Source organism: Staurois parvus, unplaced genomic scaffold (assembly GCF_062004578.1).
Source record: "Staurois parvus isolate SC_StPar_1 unplaced genomic scaffold, SC_StPar_1.0 ptg000811l, whole genome shotgun sequence".
In the NCBI taxonomy this organism is placed as follows: Eukaryota; Metazoa; Chordata; class Amphibia; order Anura; family Ranidae; genus Staurois; species Staurois parvus.
This window is the reverse complement of record NW_028318607.1, coordinates 290,231-316,409: the sequence shown is the minus strand read 5'-3', so window position 1 is coordinate 316,409 and position 26,179 is coordinate 290,231. Positions and strand designations below refer to the sequence as shown.

Sequence of the window (26,179 nt, the reverse complement as noted above, 5' to 3'; positions counted from 1 at the left end):
TTCTGGTGAGAGAGTGTATGCGATAAGCATAGGGCCAATCAGCACTGTCCAGACAGAGGGTCAGAGGTTCTGCAGCCTCATAGGACAATCAGGGGAGAATGAAAATTCCTCCTACAAGCTTTAACCAGTGCTCTGCTGGACACTGATAGAAGTCACAAGACTGCTATATACTGCTGATGAGAAAAGGTATTTAGCAGTTTATATTTACTAACGTAATTGTATTTCCATGTTGTGTGTACTGTGGGAGACCGGATATAGTGAATGCAGGGTCCGGGGAGAGCGGATATAGTGAATGCAGGGTCTGGGGAGAGCGGATATAGTGAATGCAGGGTCCAGGGAGACAAGATATAGTGAATGCAGGGTCCTGGGAGACCAGATATAGTGAATGAAGGGTCGGGGAGACCAGATATAGTGAATGCAGGGTCCGGGCAGACCAGATATAGTGAATGCAGGGTCCGGGGAGACCAGATATAGTGAATGCAGGGTCCGGGGAGACCAGATATAGTGAATGCAGGGTCCTGGGAGACCGGATATAGTGAATGCAGGGTCCGGGGAGACCGGATATAGTGAATGCAGGGTCCGGGGAGACCAGATATAGTGAATGCAGGGTCCAGGGAGACCAGATATAGTGAATGCAGGGTCTGGGGAGAGCGGATATAGTGAATGCAGAGTCCACGGAGATCAGATATAGTGAATGCAGGGTCCGTGGAGACCAGATATAGTGAATGCAAGGTCCGGGGAGAGCGGATATAGTGAATGCAGGGTCCAGGGAGACCAGATATAGTGAATGCAAGGTCCGGGGAGAGCGGATATAGTGAATGCAGGGTTCGGGGAGATCAGATATAGTGAATGCAGGGAACGGGGAGACCAGATATAGTGAATGCAGGGTTCCGGGGAGAGTGGATATAGTGAATGCAGGTTTCGGGGAGACCAGATATAGTGAATGCAGGGTCTGTGGAGAGCGGATATAGTGAATGCAGGGTCCAGGGAGACCAGCTATAGTGAATGCAGGTTCCATGGAGAGCGGATATAGCGAATGCAGGGTCCGGGGAGACCCGATATAGTGAATGCAGGGTCCGGGGAGACCGGATATAGTGAATGCAGGGTCCGGGGAGACCGGATATAGTGAATGCAGGGTCCGGGGAGACCGGATATAGTGAATGCAGGGTCCGGGGAGACCGGATATAGTGAATGCAGGGTCCGGGGAGACCGGATATAGTGAATGCAGGGTCCGGGGAGACCGGATATAGTGAATGCAGGGTCCGGGGAGACCGGATATAGTGAATGCAGGGTCCGGGGAGATTGGATATAGTGAATGCAGGGTCCGGGGAGATTGGATATAGTAAATGCAGGGTCCGAGGAGACCGGATATAGTGAATGCAGGGTCTGGGGAGACCAGATATAGTGAATGCAGGGTCCGGGGAGATTGGATATAGTGAATGCAAGATTTGGGGTTTAGTAACACTTTAAGGCATGCTGCAAATGATATCTATCACAGTTGCTTGTGCTCTCAAAATGACTGGTGTGATAGCACAGCACAACTTGCAACTCTCAGGTCTCCATTACATAAATCACAGCTTCACACGACACGTATTTTCTTTGGATAGAACTGGGAAGAATTAGAGACGGGTTTTTATTACCCAAGTGGAGTAGGACAGGAAGAGGCGTGAAATCACTCCAACAGGGGCACAGGCAAAAACAAATAATTAGTTGCATGGGGAAGGGAGAGAACTTCTGACAATATTTCTTTGTTGTGCTTGTCTTCCTGTCCCAAGTGACAACCACACTCCTCTTTTCTTGCACAGCTGTCACTGTGACAGGAAGTTAGGAAAAATCTCCCCAATGGGGTCACATTGGGTGCAACAGAATGCAATGCAATTAATCGAATGCGTGAATGAACCAAAAAGTAAATGGATTGAATGGAATTCAATGCAACCCTTGTAATGGAGTTCCTCCTGTGCTACAAGGATCATTTCATTATTTTTCTTAGAGTTTTTAATGCAAAAATGTCAAATTGTAAGGACAGACTTTTAAGGCAAAGCCATATAGTGATACAATATATTTAAAAATCATATACTTCTTTATATATACAAATGTAAACCATCCATAAAAACCTAGTATAGATGTAAAACCCCAGTATAAGTGTCCATAGGACAATAAGGGGTTTATTTACTAAAGCTGGAGAGTCCAAAATCAGACTCCCTTCTGCATAGAAACCAATCAGCTTCTAACCTCAGCTTGTTCAATGAAGCTTTGGCAATGAAACCTGGAAGCTGATTGGTTTCTATGCAGAAGTGAGCCTGATTTTGGACTCTCCAGCTTTAGTAAATAAACCCCTAAATGTCCTAGTAAAGTGTTCAGTATCTTGCTCCTTTTATTTTTGCACAGGCTCTTGAAGTGACAAAGGAAACTTATTAACAAACCTTCAGCCGTTTTTCTAGAAACTTTGCTCCGCCATCAGCACCATAAGGGAATTCATATGGGAAGCTCCAATCCCGTACAAGGAAGATCAAAGACTGTACAAAGAAAAAAATATATATATATATATTGTTAAAGGAAAACATGTTATGGGACTGATTGTCTCTGGCCTCAATGTTTTGGGTGTATTTATGAAAAAGTAACAATTTTTTCATCTTTTAAAACTGCATGTATATTTGCCCTCTGCAAAATCGAATGTTATTAGGTACGTTTTATCCAGACTGAACATTCTTCACAGTGAATCTGAAAAATACTGCATGATGGCCACTAGAGGGAGCGGATGATCATAGAAAATAAATCTTATTTTCTATGATCATCAACTCCCTCCAGTGGCCATGATGTGGTATTTTTCTAAATTTTTGACCTGGAGGAAAAAAAAAGGCCAAATAAGATTTGCAGAAAAGGACTGCTCATGCAGTTTCATAGGACAAACTGCTCCATGATTTTTTTTTTTATAAACACACCCCTTGATATCACTGACCCAGACCAAGCACACAGGTGAGAGGTGGGGTGGTGACATCATGCTATTAGCCTTGTCCAATCAGAGAATGCTTCACATATAATCCGAAAATGCAAAGCATTCTCTGAATGGCATCCATGCCTAGCGGCTGACCTCCCTCCCGCTCAGCACAGGACGTGGAAGTTGGTGGAGATCACATAGCTGTGTCTACTTCAGTGATTTCCAGCTTCCAGGGCATCAGCCAAGTATGGTATATACGATACATAGCTACACTTGTCCAAGCTGCGCCAAAGTAACTAATCATAAAATATCCATACCTGGAATTCTTCTTTTAACTAAAAATAATAAAATCAACAATGAAAGTTTGGCAGACCATACATTTCTTTTTTTTTTTTCCATTCAACCAGTGGGTTGCACCAAAAAAAAATGAGCTGAGTTCCCCATCCACACTTTTGATGCTGGTAGGGAGCCTTCCCCACTCGCAGGACACAATGATCAGTGTTGTTGGCTATATCCTGCGGCACTGATCGTTCGGGGAAAACCCAACAGTCAACTCAAAAACCCAACCATGCATGGATCGAAATTCGGCCGGTCCCTGCTTAACCTGACGAGTTTCGATCCATAGAGGGCCAACTTTAAAAATTATATACAGGTGTACCCAGGGGCGGACTGACCATTTGGAAACTTGAGCAGTGCCCGAGGGCCTGGGGTCAGTAGGGGGCGCCATGAGATGCCCCTGGTACCTTTTTCATAGGCTTTTTTGAGTTTGGGCAAGCACACAGGGACCCCATGATCCTCTATTGCCCGGGGACCCCATGAGTTGTCAGTCCGCCCCTGGGTGTACCTCGGTTTATGAAAGCCTTGGTTCGCGTAATTTTCAGTTTACAAATTTTTTTCGCAATACAAAGTAAGTTCCCCCAGGATGCATTGCGCCTGGGAGGTTTATAGCATCGGCCCTGTGCCTTTAAAGTGCACTTTATAAAGAGTTTTGAACAGATAAGATTTTTTTTTTACCTTTTTCAGACCTCCAGAACGGATTATTTGGTTTTCAATGCATTTCCAAATTTTTTTTCACTCATGTCCCTGTACAGCAGCGGTTCTCAACCTGTGGGTCGCGACCCCTTTGGGGGTCGAACGACCATTTCACAGGGGTCGCCTAAGACCATCAGAAAACACATATTTCCGATGGTCTTAGGAACCAAGACACCGCTCCTCTATCCGTCTCAGTCGATGTGTGGGCGGGATGACATGCTGCCCCTGTCACCTGGCCACACCTCCGGGATCACTCAACAGCTCCGCCTCCTCGCCGGTGATTGGCCACCGGAACTGTAGCTCAGGAGAGGCACACCGGCGGCCAATCACCGGCGAGGAGGTGGAGCTTGGAGAGGAGGAGCCGAGCGGCAGCGCGCGTAGATCAAAGAAGACTGAGTAAGGGAGCTGCCGGAGCGAGTGAAGAGTAGATCGGCCAGAGAAGGAAGACAGCTGACAGGTAAGTGTCTGTACTGTGCAAATTTTGCTGCTGCAGCCAGGTATGCTGGCTGTAGATGGGAGAGGGAGGGAGCAAGCCCAGGCTGGAGCAGGGGTCAGCAAGGTAAGTATCATTGGTGTCAGTGGGAGGAATAGTGCCCCGTCATTGGTGTCACTAATACCAATGATGGGGCACTATTTCTCCCACACATACACCAATGATGAGGCACTACTCCTCTCCCCACTGACACCAACGATGGGACACTATTCCTCACCCCACTGACACCAACGATGGGGCACTATTCCTCCCCCCACTGACACCAACAATGGGGCACTATTCCTCCCCCCACTGACACCAAGGATGGGGCACTATTCTTCCCCCCACCGACACCAACGATGGGACACTATCCCCCCCCCCCCCACTGACATCAATGATGGGACACTATTCCCCCCCCCTGACCCCAATGATGGGGCACTATTCCCCCACCACACTGACATCAATGATGGAGCACTATTCCTCCCACACTGACACCAATGATGGGGCACTATTGCTCCCACAGACATCAATGCTGGGACAGTATTCCTCCCACTGATACCAAAGATGGGGCACTATTCCCCTCGTGTATCACATTGTATTGGTATTGTTCTGTCCCCCTTTGTAATGTACAGCGCTGAGCGAACTATTGGCGCTTTATAAATACTGTATAATAATAATATAATAATAATAATTCCTCCCACTGATACCAATGATGGGGCACTATTCCTCCTACTGACACCAATGATGGGGCACTATTCCTCACACAGACACCAATGATGGGGCACTATTCCTCCCACTGACACCAATGATGGGGCACTATTCCTCCCACTGATACCAATGATGGGACACTATTCCTCCCACAGACACCAATGATGGGGCACTATTGCTCCCACAGACATCAATGCTGGGACACTATTCCTCCCACTGACACCAATGACGGGACACTATTCCTCCCACTGACATCAGTGATGGGGCACTATTCCTCCCACTGACACCAATGATGGGACACTATTCCTCCCACTGACACCAATGACGGGGCATCAATCCTCCCACTGACACCAATGACGGGACTCTATTCCTCCCACTGACATCAGTGATGGGGCACTATTCCTCCCACTGACACCAATGATGGGGCACTATTCCTCCCACTGACACCAATGATGGGACACTATTCCTCCCACAGACACCAATGATGGGGCACTATTGCTCCCACAGACATCAATGCTGGGACACTATTCCTCCCACTGACACCAATGACGGGACACTATTCCTCCCATTGACACCAATGATGGGACACTATTCCTCCCACTGACACCAATGACGGGACACTATTCCTCCCACTGACATCAGTGATGGGGCACTATTCCTCCCATTGACACCAATGATGGGACACTATTCCTCCCATTGACACCAATGATGGGGCACTATTCCTCCCACTGACACCAATGATGGGGCACTATTCCTCCCACTGACACCAATGACGGGACACTATTCCTCCCACTGATATCAGTGATGGGGCACTATTCCTCCCACTGACATCAGTGATGGGGCACTATTCCTCCCACTGACATCAGTGATGGGGCACTATTCCTACCACTGACACCAATGATGAGACACTATTCCTCCCACTGACACCAATGATGGGGCACTATTCCTCCCACTGACGCCAATGATGGGGCACTATTCCTCCCACTGATACCAATGATGAGACACTATTCCTCCCACTGACACCAATGATGGGGCACTATTCCTCCCACTGACATCAGTGATGTTGCACTATTCCTCCCACTGACATCAGTGATGTGGCACTATTCCTCCCACTGACATCAGTGATGTTGCACTACTCCTTTCACTGCAAAATTACAGTTATGAAGTAGCAACGAAAATAATTTTATGGTTGGGGGTCACCACAACATGAGGAACTGTATTAAGGGGTCGCGGCATTAGGAAGGTTGAGAACCACTGCTGTACAGTATCTATGCCTTTAAAGTGCACTTTATAAAGAGTTATGAACAGATAAAACTTTTTTGCCTTTTTTCTGACCTCCGGAACAGATTAATTGGTTTTCAATGCATTACAAATTAATTTTTAATCATGTCCCTGTACAGTATTTATGCTTTTAAAGTGCAAGTTATAAAGAGTTGTGAACAGGTAAAATACTTTTTTTTTTTTTACTTTTTTCTGACCTCCAGAACGGATTAATTGGTTTTCAAAGCATTCCTATGGGAAACCGCATTTCGGTTTACGAATTCTTCGCAATACGAAACGTCCCGGAGAACGCATTAAATTCGTAAACCGAGGTACGCCTATAAATCCAATGTACAATAGAGAATACATTCATTTTCTATTGTGCAGTGGATTTATCCAAATCCATTATAGCATATTAGATTTATATCATCTTGAGCTGACATTGTTATTGTTGTTTTGTAGTTTAAAGCTCTTTCCTATCCAGATGTCTTTCTTATCTTCACTGACAAATATGCAGTGTGTTCCATTTCAGGACATTTCACAATGGGCCACGTAACAAGCATGCATGGAAATCAGATAAAACATTCGCTATTTGGTTTTCTTTTACTTTACATTGTTTTAAAAGATTTTCAAGGGACAAAGATTCCTTGTGTGCGGGCCCTTTCACAGTTCTGTAGACGGAGTGGGTGTATTTTTTCTGCCTGCACTTATGCACATTTGGTATGTTTTATCCATGTTTAGACATATATTTTACACCTTTTTCTTCATTGTGGGAGGATCACGGCGTGGGTCACCTCTCCCCCTAGGATGCTCTCTTACATTTACTGACAGCAATTCCCCCTCGAGGTCCCCCTTTTTTTTTCAGCTAGCAAAGGGTGTTCTTAGGTGTTCTTCTCACATGACCTTTGCTTTTTCTCCTCTGAATGCCAAAATACCTGACAGGAGAAAATCTGCTTAAAATATGTGCCCGGAGCCACATATTGCACATGCATTTCATTATATACCTTATTTTAGATCCAGTGATGTCATCGCTGGACCTCTGTACTCCTCTATGCAATGCAGGCAGAACATGGCTGGTGGGAGGGGCCAGCAGAGTGCTGTACATTCCTAAAAACAAAACAGCACCCTCCCTCTTAAGAGCCTTCAGCCCTGATGGAAGCAGTAGAAGGAGTTATATTAACCACTTGCCCTCCTGAGGATTTACCCCCCTTAATGACCAGGCCTCTTTTTGCTACTTGGCGCTGCACTAATTCAACTGATAATTGCGCGGTCATGCAATGCTGCACCCAAACGAAATTTACGTCCTTTTTTCACACAAATAGAGCTTTCTTTCGGTGGTATTTAATCATCTGTGCGCTTTTTATTTTTCACGCAATAAACAAAAAAAGACCAAAAATTTGGAAGAAAAACGATATTTTTTACTTTCAGCTATAAAAAATATATAGTAAACTCAAAGTTGCTTATAAATTTAGGCCAAAATGTATTCTGCTCCATGTTTTTGGTAAAATAAATCCCAATAAGTGTATATTGATTGCTTTGTGTGAAAGTTATAGCGTCTACAAACTATGGTATACATACTGCAATTTATGCAATTTTTTTGCTATACAGCGCTGCGCTAGTTTAACGGACAATTGCGTGGTCATGCAATACGGTACATAAATGAAATTTATGTCCTTTTTTCACACAAATTGAGCTTTCTTTTGGTGGTATTTGATCACCTGTGCGGTTTTTATTTTTTGCGCTATAAAAAAAAGGCTGACAATTTTGAGAAAAAAAAAACAATATTTTGTACTTTTTGCTATAAAACATGTCCAGTAAAAAAAAATTTTAAAATGAAATTTCGTCATAAATTTCTGCCAAAATGCATTCTGCGACATGTCTTTGCTAAAAAAAACCCAATACGTGTAAATTAATTGGTTTATGTGAAAGTTATAGCGTTTACAAATGGCGGGAAAGATACTCGGATTTTTAATTTTTTTTTATACTAATAATGGCGGCGATAAGCGACTTATGGCGGGACTGCGGCGGACATTCTGACCCTGGGGGGGAACTGACTTGGGGTCACTGACATCCCCAGTGACACCAATACAGTGATCAGTGCAAAAAAAATCCACTGACACTGTACTAATGGCACTGGGGAGGAAGGGGTTACCTTTATTATTCAGGGAAAGGGTTAACTGTGTGAGGGGAGTGTTTTACTAGGGGGCGGGGGTGTGTACTGCAGGGAGACATGGCAGATCGGGAGGGAGAAACTCTTTTCTCCTGGTCTGCTTGTCAGGAACTGTCAGGGAAGTGACAGAAAGCAGAGCTACTGCAGCCCTGCTCTCTGTCACTGATTGCCGCAAATCACTGGGACACAGCTGATAACAACCGGCTGTGACCCGGCGACTGACACCCGCGGCTAAGATCGGCGATGAAGGTAGGGCGGCGGCGCGCCTTGCGCGCGCCCCCTACCTGTTTTGCAACAGCACGTTTTAAAACGTGCTTTTGCCCAGCCGTGCCGCCCTGCCACTGTTTTTATACAGTGGCTGGGCGGCAAGTGGTTAAATATCGAAATGCCTTGATGGGTCGGTGTCAGTCTTCAGTAGTGGACATTGTGACGATTGTGCGCAATAGAGACATGGACGCTGTATGTTATAGCCATCTTGTTAGGCCTCAGCCTAACAAGGCCTTACATGACTATATCAGCACCTAGGATGGGGAAGAAAGCAGTCTCTTCCCTCCTGGGTGACAAGGGTATGCTGTGTTTGGTATCCCTGGGTTTGAAATATAATTCTGAATATTAATCTGCCAGTTGCTAGAATACCACCTGTACATGCTGGAGGTTATTAACCTTAGTATGAAATTGTAAGGCGACTTGGTCGTAACCTTGGTTACCTGCTAGACCCCATTCCCAAACTTGATAATTGGTCACTTGTTCTCAGGCGACACCCCTTTAATATGATAGAAAAAGACTGACAGGCTGGAAAAAAGACAGCTCTAGTTTAACATCAATCAGGAAACATCTAAAGGACTTGAGAGCCAAGGAAATCTTTTTGTTTGGACAACTGGACTCTGCTAAAACCAAGGACATTGCAAGTATTCTGCCTTCTCAACTCCTTTCTTTTATTTCTCTGTTGCTTTATTGTTTTCTTTATATCTTTGTAACATCTTTTTCTGCAAATATTTTAATTGCACCATTTTGACCTTTTTAGTAATAAATCCTATTTTGAAAAGTGTTGAAACTGTCACTAAAGCTTTTAATGCGAACGAAAGAATCCCTGTCTCTTGCAGTGTGCTACTGTATGTAATAATCCTCTGAATATCCCTGTCTGTGGTGACAGTGTGTGTTACAGACGCTTATACTAATATCATATTGTAAGCTCCAAGGAGCAGGGCCCTCGAACCCCTCGTGTATTGCACTGTATTGTTATTGTACTGTCTCATGTATTGTCTCCCATTGTAATGTATAGTGCTGAGCAAACTGTTGGAGCTAAATACTGTATAATAATAATAATAATAATAGTGTTACTGCTAGGATTTGTGCGTTTCCTCCTTCTCTACAAAAAGGTGGTGGTGGCAGTGTGAAGGGTTAATTGCGTAATTAACCTAACCCAGTAACAATCGCTCTCAGGCTACTGGCACATAGATTGTGGTCCCACAAGCTGGAAAATCTTTGTGCAGGGCGCAGATTAGAGTGGCATTGTTACGCAAGTGAGAGCGCGGTGCCAGATCGGCTGGTCCTTCGGTCACGAGTTGGTGAGAAGTGCAGGGGTTGGGTGGCGCGTTCCGTCACAGACATTACTAGGCAGGCTACATTTGCATGCAGACTGCCCTAGATAACACTCACATAGGATTTTGGGCCTCCATAAATGGAAGAACGGAAATGAATGAAAAGGGCAGGTCAGACTTCGGAGAAAAGTGCTAGATGTCTATGGACGTCCTCCAGCTAGGAAATGAGGCGGGCTCTGTCTGAATTACTGCAGCAAATAATGCACACTGTAAGAAGCTCCCAGTGTGCAGTGAAATCAGAGTAAGACTTTTCAAGAGAGGAGAGGAGCCGGTACAACTGGGCAAGGCTGAAGGGAAGGCCGGAGATCAGGTTTATTATTATTATAATTCAGGAATTATATATCGCCAACAGTTTGCGCAGCGCTGTACAAAATGAAGGCAGACATTACAGTTACAATACAATTTGGTACGAGAGGAAACGGAGGGCCCGGCTCGTTAGAACTTAATATGACATTTCACAAGTTGTTGAGCAATCACTGAAGGCAGAATCTTCGAATTAATCAGGGAAGACGACTGCAGTGATATCTGAGTGTGGACCATGTCCCAGTCTCTCCCACCCGGGGAAGATTCCTGGGAAGAGCTCCAGAATAACTTTGATTGGAAACATGTGTGACAAGACATGACACCGGCCATCCCTGAGACATCCCAACGCTGTTCTTCTGTCTGTGACATTTCCTTCCCAGACGCTGCTCCAGCTCAGCTGAGATACGGAACACACCCAGATATACAGCACACATAGAAGAGTGTGCACCGAGCTACAAGGCTCTGTCTATGCAGATGGAAATTGTGCAAAAAGAATCACTTTGCATCTCAGTGCTGCTGATCTCCTCCGGCCTCTTTTAGTCGCTTCCTATCTACATGCACTCACCCTACTGCTAGTGACAATGAAAGACCATGCTTGTGCATTGTGTGTCAGCGCAAACTTTTGTAGCCTCCACCATATTATACTTACCAATATCATGCTCCGGAATCCCAGGACACTGTTAACCCCACCCATGGTCTGCATTTTACCCACCCATTTTTCATGGCAGCTTGCTCAAATTGCAACCACTTTATAGGTTGGTCCTGCCCAGACCAACCCTTTAAATATGTGGGGACCACCCATCACAAAACTCTTTACAAGTTGGGGCCTCCTAAACGCCACTTCTAAATATGTGGGGATTGCCGATCACAAAATCCCTTTACAAGTTGGGGCCTCCCACCTCTACATATGTGGGGACTGCCCATGGCCTTCTATATTCCACCTCTAAATATGGGGGGAACGCCCATGATAAAATCCCTTTACAAGTCAGGGCCTCCCAAACTCCACCTCTAAATATGTGGGGACTGCCCATGGCCTGCTATAGTCCACCTCTAAAAATGTGGGGTACTGCCCATCACAAAAACCCTTCACAAGTTGGGGCCTCCTAGACTCCTCCTTTAAATATGTGGGGACTGTCCATAACCTTCTATACTCCACCTCTAAATATGTGGGGGCTGCTCATGGCCTTCTATACTCCACCTCTAAATATGAGGGGACCGCCCATCACAAAAACCATCTACAAGTTGTGGCCTCCCAGATTCCACCTCTAAATATGTGGGGACTGCCCATCAAAAAAACCCTTTACAAGTTGGGGCCTCTTGGACTCCACCTCTAAATATATGGGTACCGCTCATCACAAAAACCTTTTACAAATTGGGGCCTCCTAGAATCCACCTCTAAATATGTGGGGACCGTCCATCAAAAAACCCTTTACAAGTTGGGTCCTCCTAGACTCCACCTCTAAATATATGGGGACCGCCCATCAAAAAACCCTGTACAAGTTGAGGCCTCCTAGAATCCACCTCTAAATATGTGGGGACCGTCCATCAAAAAAACCCTTTACAAGTTGGGGCCTCCTAGACTCTACCTCTAAATATCTGGGGACCGTCCATCAAAATTCCCCTTTACAGGTTGGGACAACCCAGACTTCACCTTTAAATATGCGGGGACCACAAAACACAAAAAACCTGTACTAATTGGGGCCTCCCAGACTCCACCCCTAAATATATATGGAACCATCCACCACAAAAACCCTTTACAAGTTGGGGCCTCCTAGAATCCACCTTTAAATATGTGGGGGCCACCCACCACAAAACCCCTTTACAAATTGGGACAGCCCAGACCCCACCTCTAAGTATGCAGGGACCACCTACTTGCAGCCTTGATCCCTGAAATTAATGGCTTCTTGGGTTACTGCATATGCAAATAAGTTTCATGCTGTGATCCGGGACATGGCCCAGGACACAGCATACAAGATACGAATGATTGAATCTCCTTAATACCTCATTAAATGTAGTGCTCAAATGCAAGCAGTGTACGTATCTAAGTCTGACCTCTTATCAGCCTCTTGCAGTCCTTGTACAGCAGGGCTGTAGTGTCAGAGGAAGAAGCAGCACAAGGAGCCAATCAGTGCATGCGTTGTGAAGAAGCATGCTGATAGGAGGAGATAGCAAAGTGCCCTAGAGATGTCACTATGCTGCCTCTCCTTTCACTGTCCAGTCACTGGAGCAAGTCCAGAACACCTCGGGCTCAGAGGAAGTGGGTTGAATGAAGCGGGCCACTAGAGTGAGGACATCTAGTGGCAGAAGAAAAGTACTTCCGGGGAATGAAGCTGAATATTGCAGCAAAAGCTCATTTTACTATTTTACCTTTTAATAGACTATTACATATTATCTCGGAATTCTTGGCTGGAGTTTTGCTTTAATAACAGGATCCTTCCCAACCCCTTTAATTTGGATCTCGTGTTATGGGAGGGGATGGGGCGCCATCACAAAGATAGATCTGGAGTCTAAATATATCCCAATGTATCTGCAGAGAGCGAGGTGTTTCTCCAACACCCAGCCCCGAGTTTCAGTGTTCACAGGGAAGGGCAGGGAGCTGATCTGAATATGACGCACCGGGAGAAGTATGCAGCTGAAATATCGCTAGAGAGTGTGCAGAAAGCTGAGCGACACCCACATCCACAGACGCGGCTCTCTCCAGGGGAGGAAGTCGTAGCTCAGCTGTGTTTGGATGTTGGCTGCAGCTGGAATGTCTCTATATCAGAGTCAGTGACAGGATTCTGGCCCCGGAGGAGACCCTTGTCACACAGAGCACAGGATGATGGGAAATTCAGCTTAAGGGCCCCTTCACACCCAACGCAGTGGGATGCATTTCGGACTGCGCTCCAACTGCGTAGGCAATCCAAAATCCAGGCTATCTTATAAACATAGTTCACACCATTGCAGAGCAGCACAGTGCAAAAAAGTACAGCATGCTCCATTTTTCTGCACCGCAAACGTGCAAAAATGCATGCAGATGCACTGCAACGTATCACAGTGCACAGAAGCCCAAGGAAAGAGAAAAGAAGGAAGTGGCCTCACAGGTCAAATGCAGATAGAAAAATGCATCAACTGCATGTAAACACGCATCAACTGCATGTGAAAAGCATGGCAACTTCTTGTAAAAAGTACATCATCTGCATTTAAAACGCGCGTCAACTTCATGTAAAATGTGCATCAACTGCATGTAAAACGCGCATCAACTGCATGTAAAACACGTGTCAACTTCATGTAAAACACGTGTCAACTTCATGTAAAACGCACATTAACTGCATGTAAAATATGTGTGAACTTCATGTAAAATGTGCATCAAATGCATGTAAAATGTGCATCCACTGCATGTAAAACACGTGTGAACTTCATGTAAAACATGCATCAACTGCATGTAAAACACGCGTCAACTTCATGTAAAACGTGCATCAACTGTATGTAAAACACTTGTCAACTTCATGTAAAACGCACATCAACTGCATGTAGAACACGCGTCAGCTTCATGTAAAACGTGCATCAACTGCATGTAAAACACGCATCAACTGCATGTAAAACACGTGTCAACTTCATGTAAAATGCACATCAACTGCATGTAAAACACGCGTCAACTTCATGTAAAACATGCATCAACTGCATGTAAAACACGTGTCAACTTCATGTAAAATGCACATCAACTGCATGTAAAACACGTGTCAACTTCATGTAAAATGCACATCAACTGCATGTAAAATACGTGTCAACTTCATGTAAAATGCACATCAACTGCATGTAAAACACGTGTCAACTTCATGTAAAATGCACATCAACTGCATGTAAAACACGTGTCAACTTCATATAAAATGCACATCAACTGCATGTAAAATACGTGTCAACTTCATGTAAAATGCACATCAACTGCATGTAAAATACGCGTCAACTTCATGTAAAACGTGCATCAACTGCATGTAAAACACGTGTCAACTTCATGTAAAATGCACATCAACTGCATGTAAAATACGCGTCAACTTCATGTAAAACGTGCATCAACTGCATGTAAAACACGTGTCAACTTCATGTAAAATGCACATCAACTGCATGTAAAACACGTGTCAACTTCATATAAAATGCACATCAACTGCATGTAAAATACGTGTCAACTTCATGTAAAATGCACATCAACTGCATGTAAAATACGTGTCAACTTCATGTAAAACGTGCATCAACTGCATGTAAAACACGTGTCAACTTCATGTAAAATGCACATCAACTGCATGTAAAATACGCGTCAACTTCATGTAAAACGTGCATCAACTGCATGTAAAACACGTGTCAACTTCATGTAAAATGCACATCAACTGCATGTAAAACACGTGTCAACTTCATGTAAAATGCACATCAACTGCATGTAAAATATGTGTCAACTTCATGTAAAACGTGTATCAACTGCATGTAAAACACGCATCAACTGCATGTAAAACACGTGTCAACTTCATGTAAAATGCGCATCAACTGCATGTAAAATGTGCGTCAACTTCATGTAAAACGTGCATCAATCAACTGTATGTAAAACACATATCGACTTCATGTAAAACATGCATCAACGGCATGTAAAACCCGTGTCAACTTCATGTAAAACGCTCATCACCTTCATGGAAAATGTACATGTAATGCATGTATAGGTGCAAGGAAAACCCGTCAGTTCGGTAGTTTCTGGTGTGAATGGGCCATTATTGTGCACAGTTACATTGTATCCTATATACGCCAAGGGGCCCAAGCTGAGAGCACGCGGTGATTTGTGGTCACGTGTTGCATGCCTAAAATCATTACTGTTCAGCATCCTTCACTGGAACACCTAGGAGGCAACTGAAGCAAGGTTACGTTCGATTTTCTGCTCACGTCTTAGGACTCATCCACACATCACGCAGTGACTGACATGTATCTGCACTGAATAAATGCCAGTCACTGCGAGAGCATATAGAAAACAATTGTTTCTTATGCATCCTGTTCAGGGGCAGACTGACAACTCATGGGGCCCCCGGGCAATAGGGGATCATGGGGGCCCATGTGTCCTTGCCCAAGCTCAAAAAAGCCTATGAAAAAGGTACCAGGGGCATCTCATGGGGCCCCCTACTGACCGCGGGCCCTCGGGCAGTGCCCGAGTTTCCAAATGGTCAGTCCGCCCCTGGTCCTGTTCGCACTGCAGGGATAGATTTAGACATGCAGCTAAAGAGACTCACCTCTGAAAAGCGATGCACTATATATATATATATTTTTTTTTTCTGCTCTAAAATACACTTTAAGAGATAATGTCCCTTTAACTACTTCTTTACCAAGGTACGTTTATAAACGGCATGGTAGACAAGTGGTTAAATCAAGCTTACAGCTACTACTGCAGCAATGAGCTTGGTACCGGCTCCCCGATAAAGGTAATCTGGGTGGCTCTAGATCACTTTTATGGGGCTCTCAATATGACCACAACCTCCCCACCAGCAGTGGCATCTGTGGTGGTTCACAGGCACTTCGGTTCCTTCAGGGAGCCTGAGATCACGGGAAACAACTTTCTGTCTACAAGCAGTCCCTCCATGCTCTCGGTCACCTTACTGGTAGTGACAACAATGGACCATACCTCCGCATTGTGTGTCAGCATAATCTTTTGTAACCTCCACCAAACCATACATACCAACATTATGGTCCTGAATTCCGGGACTCTGATAACCCTGCGCCCATGGTATGCATTTTACCCACCCAGTTTCCAGGCATGCATGCCCCAATTGCAACCACTTTATGAATTGGTCCTGTCCAGACCCTTCCTTTAAGTATGTGGGGACTACCCATCACAAACACTTTACTGATTGAGACCACTCAGAACCCTCCTCTAAATATGTGGGGACCACCCATCACAGAAACCCTTTACAAATTGGGACCTCCCAGACTTCACCTCTAAATATGTGGGAACTGCCCATCACAAAAAACCTTTATAAGTAGGGTCTCTTAGACTCCACCTCTAAATATATGGGGGCTACCCACCACAAAAACCCTGTATAAGTTGGGGCCTCCCAGACTGCACCTCTAAATATGTGGGGACCACCCACCACAGAAATCCTTTACAACTTGGGACCTCCCAGACTTCACCCCTCTAAATATGTGGGAACTGCCCATCACCAAAAACCTTTATAAGTAGGGTCTCTTAGACTCCACCTCTAAATATGTGGGGACCACCCACCACAAAAACCCTGTATAAGTTGGGGCCTCCCAGACTGCACCTCTAAATATGTGGGGATCACCCACCACAGAAACCTTTTACAAGTCGGGACCTCCCAGACTCCACCTTTAAATATATGGGGGCCACCCATCAGGAAAACCCTTTATAAGTTGGGGCCTCCCAGACTGCATCTCTAAATATATGGGAACCGCCTGCCACAGAAACCTTTTACAAGTTGGGACCTCCCAGAATCCACCTCTAAATATGTGGGGAACCACATATCACAAAAACGTTTAACTAGTTGTGGCCACCAAGACTCCACCTCTAAATATGCAGGGACCGCCCATCACAAAAACCTTTTACAAATTGGGGCCTCCTAGACTCCACCTCTAAATATATGGGGGCCACCCACCACAAAAACCTTTTATAAGTTGGGGCCTCCCAGACTGCACCTCTAAATATGTGGGAACCACCCACCACAGAAACCCTTTACAAGTTGGGATCTCTCAGACTCTACCTCTAAATATATGGGGACCACCCACCCCAGAAACCCTTTACAAGTTGGGGCCTCTCCATGAGCTTGATACCAGCTTTCCGATAAATATAATCTGGGTGGCTCTAGATCACTTTTATGGGTTTTTCAATGTGACCCCCAACCTCCCCACCAGCAGTACCCGTGGTGGTTCCCAGGCTCTCCTGTTCCTCCAGGGAGACCATGGGATACAGCTAGCCAGGTGAGTGTAGGAGGAATTCGGGAAGAACATTCCTTCCCTGATCCCTACTTGATACTGTATTGTAGGGCAGGGGAGACATTGGGGAGCACCTTTCACCTGCCCATACTATCACATAGGGGACTTGTTAGCCCCTGTGTTAGCAATAAAGTTAAAAAATAAATAAAAAAAGTAAAAGAAAAAAAAGAAATATAGAAAAGAAATTAAAATAATGACATTTTTTAAAAGTATAGGGCAGGTACATGTATGTAAACAATAATTGCGTCACACAAATGAGGTATCATCGCAAACGTCAGAGTGAAAGCAGTTATTCTGTGGTTGTTATTCACTGTTAACTCTAAACTGATCACCTGGAAATGCTTTTAAAATGCCGCCTGTGGAAAATTTTGAGTATCATAGTTATTTTTGCAATTCCACGGTCATGCACAGTTTAAAGACTTGACATGTTTGGTATCTATTTACTTGACACAACCCAATCTTTCATATTTTGCTCAAAGATTGAGGATAATATTGTGTTTGTTTCCACTAAAATCTATTTTAGTGTATTTCTACCTGATAGATAACTGCGCAAATATTGTGCAACATAAAATATTGCAACTACCACCATTTTAATCTCTAGGGTCATTTAACTTTTGGGGAGGGGGATTACAGCAGTTTTTAGCAAAAAAAAAAGATTTTATCGTGTGCAAAAAATTAAAAAATTGCTTTACATAGTTAGTCTGACTGAAAAAATACAAAATTCCATCCAGTCCAGCTGTAAAAAAAAAAATATAGTCCTATTCCAGGGGTACTGAATTAAAATTCGAGGAGGTCCGGTCACTAAAATTTTCTTCTGGCCGAGGTCCGAATAGGGTGTGCCCATCAGTGTACCCTCTTACATTAGGGAAGTGTACAATCCAAACGCACACGTTCCTGCGTTAAAAATGGCTGTTTGTATAAGTGGGTGCTGCAGCGTTTCGGAGTCTCTCAGGACCCCTTCATCACGCATGTGTCGCATGCCTGATGAAGGGGTCCTGCGAGACTCCGAAGTGTTGCCTTGCTGTAACTATGCGATCGTTCATTAAAACCTTTGGATCCATATTGGTGATCCTCCGTGTGCTGGTGACATTCTCCCTTTCTGATCCCTTACATTAGGTGTCACCATCAGAGTGCAACTTTACATCATGTATTCCCATCACATCAGTTGTCCCCATCACAGCGCCCCTTTACATCATGTATTCCCATCACATCAGTTGTCCCCATCACAGCGCCCCTTTACATCATGTATTCCCATCACATCAGTTGTCCCCATCACAGCGCCCCTTTACATCAGGTATTTCCAACACATTGCCACCTTACATCAGGTATTCCCATCACATCAGTTGTCCCCATCACAGCGCCCCTTTACATCAGGTATTTCCAACACATTGCCACCTTACATCAGGTATTCCCGTCAGAGTGCCCCTTTCCACAGTATGTGCCCATTTGTGCCCCCTTAACATAAAATGGGCCCGCCAGAGTTTCCCTTAACATAAAATGTATCCATCAGAGTGCCCCTTAACATAAATGGATACATTTTATATTAAGGGGCACTCTGATGGATACATTTTATATTAAGGGGCACTCTGATGGGCACATCTTATATTAAGGGGCACTCTGATGGATACATTTTATATTAAGGGACACTCTGATGGATACATTTATATTAAGGGGCACTCTGATGGATACATTTTATATTAAGGGGCACTCTGATGAGCACATTTATATTAAGGGGCACTCTGATGAGCACATTTTATATTAAGGGGCACTCTGATGGGCACAGTTATATTAAGGGGCACTCTGATGGGCACATTTTATGTTAAGGTGCACTCTGATGGATACATTTTATATTAAGGGGCACTCTGATGGATACATTTTATGTTAAGGGGCACTCTGATGGGCACATTTTATATTAAGGGGCACTCTGATGGGCACATTTTATATTAAGGGGCACTCTGATGGGCACATCTTATATTAAGGGGCACTCTGATGGGCACAGTTATATTAAGGGGCACTCTGATGGGCACAGTTATATTAAGGGGCACTCTGATGAGCACATTTTATGTTAAGGGGCACTCTGATGAGCACATTTTATATTAAGGGGCACTCTGATGAGCACATTTTATATTAAGGGGCACTCTGATGAGCACATTTTATATTAAGGGGCACTCTGATGGGCACATTTTATGTTAAGGGGCACTCTGATGGGCACATCTTATATTAAGGGGCACTCTGATGGGCACATCTTATATTAAGGGGCACTCTGATGGGCACATCTTATATTAAGGGGCACTCTGATGGGCACATCTTATATTAAGGGGCACTCTGATGGACACATTTTATATTAAGGGGCACTCTGATGGGCACATCTTATATTAAGGGGCACTCTGATGGGCACATCTTATATTAAGGGGCACTCTGATGGGCACATCTTATATTAAGGGGCACTCTGATGGACACATTTTATGTTAAGGGGCACTCTGATGGATACATTTGATGTTAAGGGGCACTCTGATGGGCACATTTTATATTAAGGGGCACTCTGATGGATACATTTTATGTTAAGGGGCACTCTGATGGGCACATCTTATATTAAGGGGCACTCTGATGGATACATTTTATGTTAAGGGGCACTCTGATGGGCACATTTTATGTTAAGGGGCACTCTGATGGGCACATCTTATATTAAGGGGCACTCTGATGGGTACATTTTATATTAAGGGGCACTCTGATGGATACATTTTATGTTAAGGGGCACTCTGATGGGCACATCTTATATTAAGGGGCACTCTGATGGGTACATTTTATATTAAGGGGCACTCTGATGGGTACATTTTATGTTAAGGGGCACTCTGATGAGCACATTTTGTAAGACTACACCCTACCTTGAGGGCAGACCGGAGCTGTGCCGGGATCCTTGCTGGACACTTGTGTATAGGTAGGGAGCTGGAGCTGGAGAGACGGAGAGCTGAAAGGGGCGGAGCGCACATGTGATGTCACGTTGCCATGATGACCGCCCTGCTCAGTGGCGGATCTGTTATGGCGGGCTGGCGGTCCAGGCAGCAGCGCTGCTGGGGCCGTTCGCGGACCTCGGTCCACCATGTAGTGACTGCTGTTCTACACCCACAGTTGACCCAGAGGAAGGCAAAACCCAGCAAAGCATGATCCAATTGCTCCTGCAGGGGAAACATTCCTTCCTGATCCCCCGAGAGGCAATCAGATATTCCCTGGTAGGCAAGTGATTCAACAACTCATATTAGAAAACAAAACTGCTGGGTATTCAGTAATATTTGCCAGCTATGACTGTCCTGTGTCCGGCTCTTCTAAATTCTGTTATTTTATGAAAGATTCTTATCCTGATTACAATTCTAGTTCTAGAAAAATCAGAACCATATAATCTTCCTCGCTATGGTCACACAGCCAACACATTCCGCACAGTTCCTGTTTCCTTCAGCTGCTTTCCTCTTGTTGATTGTAAATTAAATATATTCAGTTTATTCTCGGTGAAACAAAGCTGTAATGGGTTTGAGTAAATTCTATTGTGTTTTTTGTAATGTTTCAAATGTTTACACATTTTTAAACTGATCTTTTATTTTTTTTTTCTAGATGTATAATTTTTGGTTTTTGTTTTGCAAAGAAATATTTATTACATGAGAAAAGATTCACAGAGCACTATGGATTTTCTAAGAAGAGAGCGTAGCAGTGTTTTGATTTTGGGCAGGTTGTCTCTGATTGAAATCTTGTATGAAACCACATGGAAGGTTGGGGAAGGAGTCTTTGCTTGTAAATTTTATCCTGTTGCTGACTGCAGGCCCACTGTTCATATATTGCGAGTGGGCGCCAGGGGCAGGCTGGATCACGTGTCCACTCCTGTGACCGCTGTGTTAACTGGACACAGCAGGTTACTGTTACCGGTAATTGGGTATCATGGATGATTGGTCATAGCGATCACATGATTTCAATGCAAACAATCAGTAATGAATGGTTTCCATTCATGACTGCTTGCTTACTGTTGTGAATGTGAATCTGTGATTGGCTCACAGATATCACATGGTACCTGGCTACCTGTACCAAATCACAGCATGTGAATAGTACTAAGCTGCCATGAATGTTAACCCATTCATGACAGCTAAAACTATTGCTTATAACAGGGAACTTTACTGTTATTAGCAATATCAGTGTAAAAAAAAAAAATCTATGAGTCATTATTTGGCGCTGCACTGCACAAATAATTGTGGAAAAAAAAATGACAACTTCCAAAACATTGCCGTGCTTCATACTAAATAACTCAGACTGTCTACTGTCCAAAAAGGGGTAGTTTAAAGTGTTACTAAACCCACAACAGTACAATCAGTCTGTATATGCAGTAAAGCATGCTTGTTATACTCACTGTGGAACATAAGGGGTTAATCCTCTGCATTGTGTAAAAAGGCTGTTTGATCCTGTCTTCTCTGATCCTCTCCTTCTTCTACTGTCCCCAATCCATCGGCTGGTAGCACAGAGCTCCAGCAGTCACTATGCACATGCTCAGTTTAGTGTGTATGGCTAGAAAGTTTCTTTCTCTTTGGGATAGTGCATGTGATCAGCACAGGGCCAATCAGCGCTGTCCAGACAGAGGGTCAAGGGTCATGCAACCTCATAGGACAGTCAGAGCAGAAAGAAAACTCCTCCTACAAGCTTTAACCAGTGCTCAGCTGGACACTGATAGAAGTCACAAGACTGCTCTAACATCTGATGAGAAAAGGTAATTAGTAGTTTATATTTACTAAAACCAATTGCATTTCCATGTTCTGTGTACTGTGGGAGACCAGATATAGTGAATGCAGGGTCCTGAGAGACCAGATATAGTGAATGCAGGGTCCTGAGAGACCAGATATAGTGAATGCAGGGTCCTGGGAGACCAGATATAGTGAATGTATGGTCCGGGGAGACCAGATATAGTGAATGCAGGGTCCGGGGAGACCGGATATAATGAATGCAGGGTCCGGGGAGACTGGATATAGTGAATGCAGGGTCAGCGGAGACCAGATATAGTGAATGCAGGGTCCAGGGAGACCAGATCTAGTGAATGCAGGGTCCGGGGAGATTGGATATAGTGTATGCAGGGTCCGGGGGAGACCAGATATAGTGAATGCAGGGCTCGGGGAGACCAGATATAGTGAATGCAGGGTCCAGGGAGACCAGATATAGTGAATGCAGGGTCCGGGGAGACCAGATATAGTGAATGCAGGGTCCGGGGAGACCAGATATAGTGAATGCAGGGTCCGGGGAGACCAGATATAGTGAATGCCGGGTCCTGGGAGACCAGATATAGTGAATGCAGGGTCCGGGGAGACCGGATATAGTGAATGCAGGGTCCGGGTAGACCAGATCTAGTGAATGCAGGGTCCGGGGAGACCAGATCTAGTGAATGCAGGGTCCGGGGAGACCACATATAGTGAATGCAGGGTCCGGGGAGACCAGATATAGTGAATGCAGGGTCCGGGGAGACCAGATATAGTGAATGCACGGTCTGGGGTTTAGTAACACTTTAAGGGGCATTTGTACTGACGGCATTTTAGGGCCTCAAGAAGTGAGGCTGTCAGTGCATCAGGACTGATCAATTTTCAAATATATATATACCAGAATACATTTTGGCCTAAATCTAATTTAATATTGACGCTTGCTACAGATCACAACTGCAGTTTTGAACGCAGTGTGGGAAATGTGCGCAGAGAACGGGTTTCCCACACTGCATTCTTGTGTGAATGGACCATAAAGTCAGAAAAAAATATTTATTTATTTTTTAGACCAGACCATAATGCATAATCAGAGGGTAAAGATACAAATCTTTCAGCTCCACTTTACTTACAATCCCTCACCCCGCTCCATACATATAGCTTAAAAACCCAGCGAAAAAAAAAAAAGCTTTGTGAAAAAGAAAAAAAAAAACATTTTCAGCCCTGGAATTTCTTGCTTCTAGCTTTCCCAGAAGACAGTGGTGAGGAATGGTAACATCAATCAAACCTCCTGCAGGCATAGGAGCCAGGGCCAAGGTAAGTAAGTATTTTTGTTGCAGGTTTTTTTGTTTTTTTTTTCACAAAGCTTTATTTTTCCCAAGGGTTTTTAAGCTATACAGTATTTCAGGAGTGCTGGTGATAAGTAAAGCAGACCTTACATTTTCACGGGAAGGTCTATTTTTTAAAAAAATGTAATGAGAGGTATGTGCTACACTGCCATATAACCAAGCGATTATAGAATATTCTAAGCATTTGGATGTCATTATGTAAAGCATATTTTAAAAAAATCACTATAAAAAATATAAAATTAAAAAAAAAACTGATACAAATCCAGTATGGTTTCCACTTGATAAGAACACAAAATGAAAGCGCAGGCGGACTTGTACACACCATAAAAATGCTGCGCCCATTGTTACCAATAGATGTCCACAGGTGGAGCAGTGACACCTAGTGGTGATAACAAACTCTGCAAAAATAATTCACCTCTCTTGATAGTTGACACTTGATAATCATTTTTTAGCCTCTTTATTTTACCCATCAACTAGGCAGACCATGTGCTTCATAAGGACACCTCGGTCTTGTATAACCTGGTGTAAAAGCAATTTTATTTTATATACATTTTAGATTGTTACTCTGTTGCTTCATGCCTGCTTTCTGTGGAGTTTTACAAACTATGAATAATTATTTTATTTTATTTTAGTTGCACCCACGGACAAGCTTTCCAGGGTCTAATCCAAATAAAAAAGTCTATTATGAATGCTGCTGCTAGCCTCACACACCTTACCAACCGATCAGCGACTGCAGCCCCTCTCTGCCAATCCCTTCATTGGCTTCCACTAACCCAACATATACAATCCAAAATACTAACCACAGCATACAAAGCCATCCACAACACTGCCCCTAGCTACATCACCAACCTCATCCACAGATATCGCCCAAATCACCCGCTCCGCTCCTCCCATGGTATCCTCCTCTCTAGCTCCCTCATCACCTCCTCCCACGCTCGCCTCCAGGACTTCTCCAGAGCCTCCCATCCTCTGGAACTCCTTACCACAGCATGTCCGGACAGCCCCCACCCTGTTTGCCTTTAGGTGATCTTTGAAAACTCACTTATTCAGGGAAGCCACCTCCACCTAAGAACTGTACTTGAATCACCTCCACCAGATCATCCCCCACAGCTATCACCTTTTGTATCACCTCCCCCTTCCTTTAGATTGTAAACTCCATGATCCGGGCCCTCCTATTCCCTCTGTACTGAAATGTATTGTAATTGTACTGTCTCCCTTATATTTTAAAGCGCTGCGCAAACTGTTGGCTCTATATAAATCCTGTATTATAATAATAATGGACAGTACTGCCCCCTGTTGAATAAGCAACTCCCTTGTTATCTCTCCCCTTGACTATTGTAACTTCCTCCTCATTGGCCGACCTCATCGCAGGCTATCCCCTCTTCAGTCTATCATGAATGCTGCTGCCAGACTCATCCACCTTACTAATCGTTGCATATCTGCCACCCCTCTCTGCCAATCCCTCCACTGGCCTCCACTCAGTGCCCTCCATCCCTCCTGCCAATCCCTCCACTGGCCTCCACTCAGTGTCCTCCATCCCTCTCTGCCAATCCCTCCACTGGTCTCCACTCAGTGTCCTCCACTCCTCTCTGCCAATCCCTCCACTGGCCTCCACTCAGTGTCCTCCATCCCCCTCTGCCAATCCCTCCAGTAGCCTCCATTCAGTGTCCTCCATAACTCTCTGCCAATCCCTCCACTGACCTCTACTCAGTGTCCTCCACCCCTCTCTGACAATCCCTCCACTGACCTCCACTCAGTGTCCTCCATCCCTCTCTGCCAATCCCTCCACTGGCCTCCACTCAGTGTCCTCCATCCCTCTCTGCCAATCCCTCCACTGGCCTCCACTCAGTGTCCTCCACCCCTCTCTGACAATCCCTCCACTGACCTCCACTCAGTGTCCTCCACCCCTCTCTGCCAATCCCTCCACTGGCCTCCACTCAGTGTCCTCCATCCCTCTCTGCCAATCCCTCCACTGGGCTCCACTCAGTGTCTTCCACTCCTCTCTGCCAATCCCTTCACTGGCTTCCCATTGCCCAACGGAATAAGAAAATTAGCCGTCAGCTAATAATGGAATCTTCTATTCCTCCTACCAGTCCATCCCCCACAGTTACTACCTTTTGTACCACTAGCCCCTCCCTCCTAGATTGTAAGCTCCAAGGATCAGGGCCCTCCTATCCCTCTTGTATTGAACTGTATTGTTGCTGTATTGTCTCCCGTTGTATTGTAAAGCGCTGAGCAAACTGTTGGCACTTTATAAATCCTGTATAATAATAATAAAGACTCCAGTGCACATCGCCGGATCGAGAGGGGGCTTAGGTGAGTAATAGGGGGGGAGGGGGGCAGGGGACTGCACACAGAAGGTTTTTTACCTTCACAAAGGTAAAAACAACCTTGAGCCTTTATAACCACTTTAATGAAAAATAGATTCCATGTGCATTTAGCCGTGGATCCGTACGGATTATTCTTGGAGAATAAGACACATTTTAACATACTATATGAAGAACCTTTTTCAACTGACCTAAATATGAAAAATGCTACAGACCAAAAATGCATTAGATGGATATGTTTTTACAATGGATCTCATTATGAAAAAGTGAGAACTCCAACCTTGCTGTGTTGTCTGGCCGGGGTGTCTGAATCTCAAGACTGGCTGAACTGAATTACAGAC

At 44.6% G+C, this 26,179-nt stretch overlaps 1 protein-coding gene across 2 annotated transcripts in view; it reads right to left on the bottom strand.

Moving 5' to 3' along the window:
- ATL1 (atlastin GTPase 1) overlaps window positions 1-26,179 on the bottom strand; it is a 104,335-nt gene that overhangs the window by 30,907 nt on the left and 47,249 nt on the right. For both annotated transcript variants that reach the window (XM_089654857.1, XM_089654858.1), the window contains exon 7: window positions 2,424-2,516. In XM_089654857.1, coding sequence (XP_089510983.1) covers window positions 2,424-2,516 — 93 coding nt within the window. The remainder of the gene's footprint in view (window positions 1-2,423; window positions 2,517-26,179) is intronic.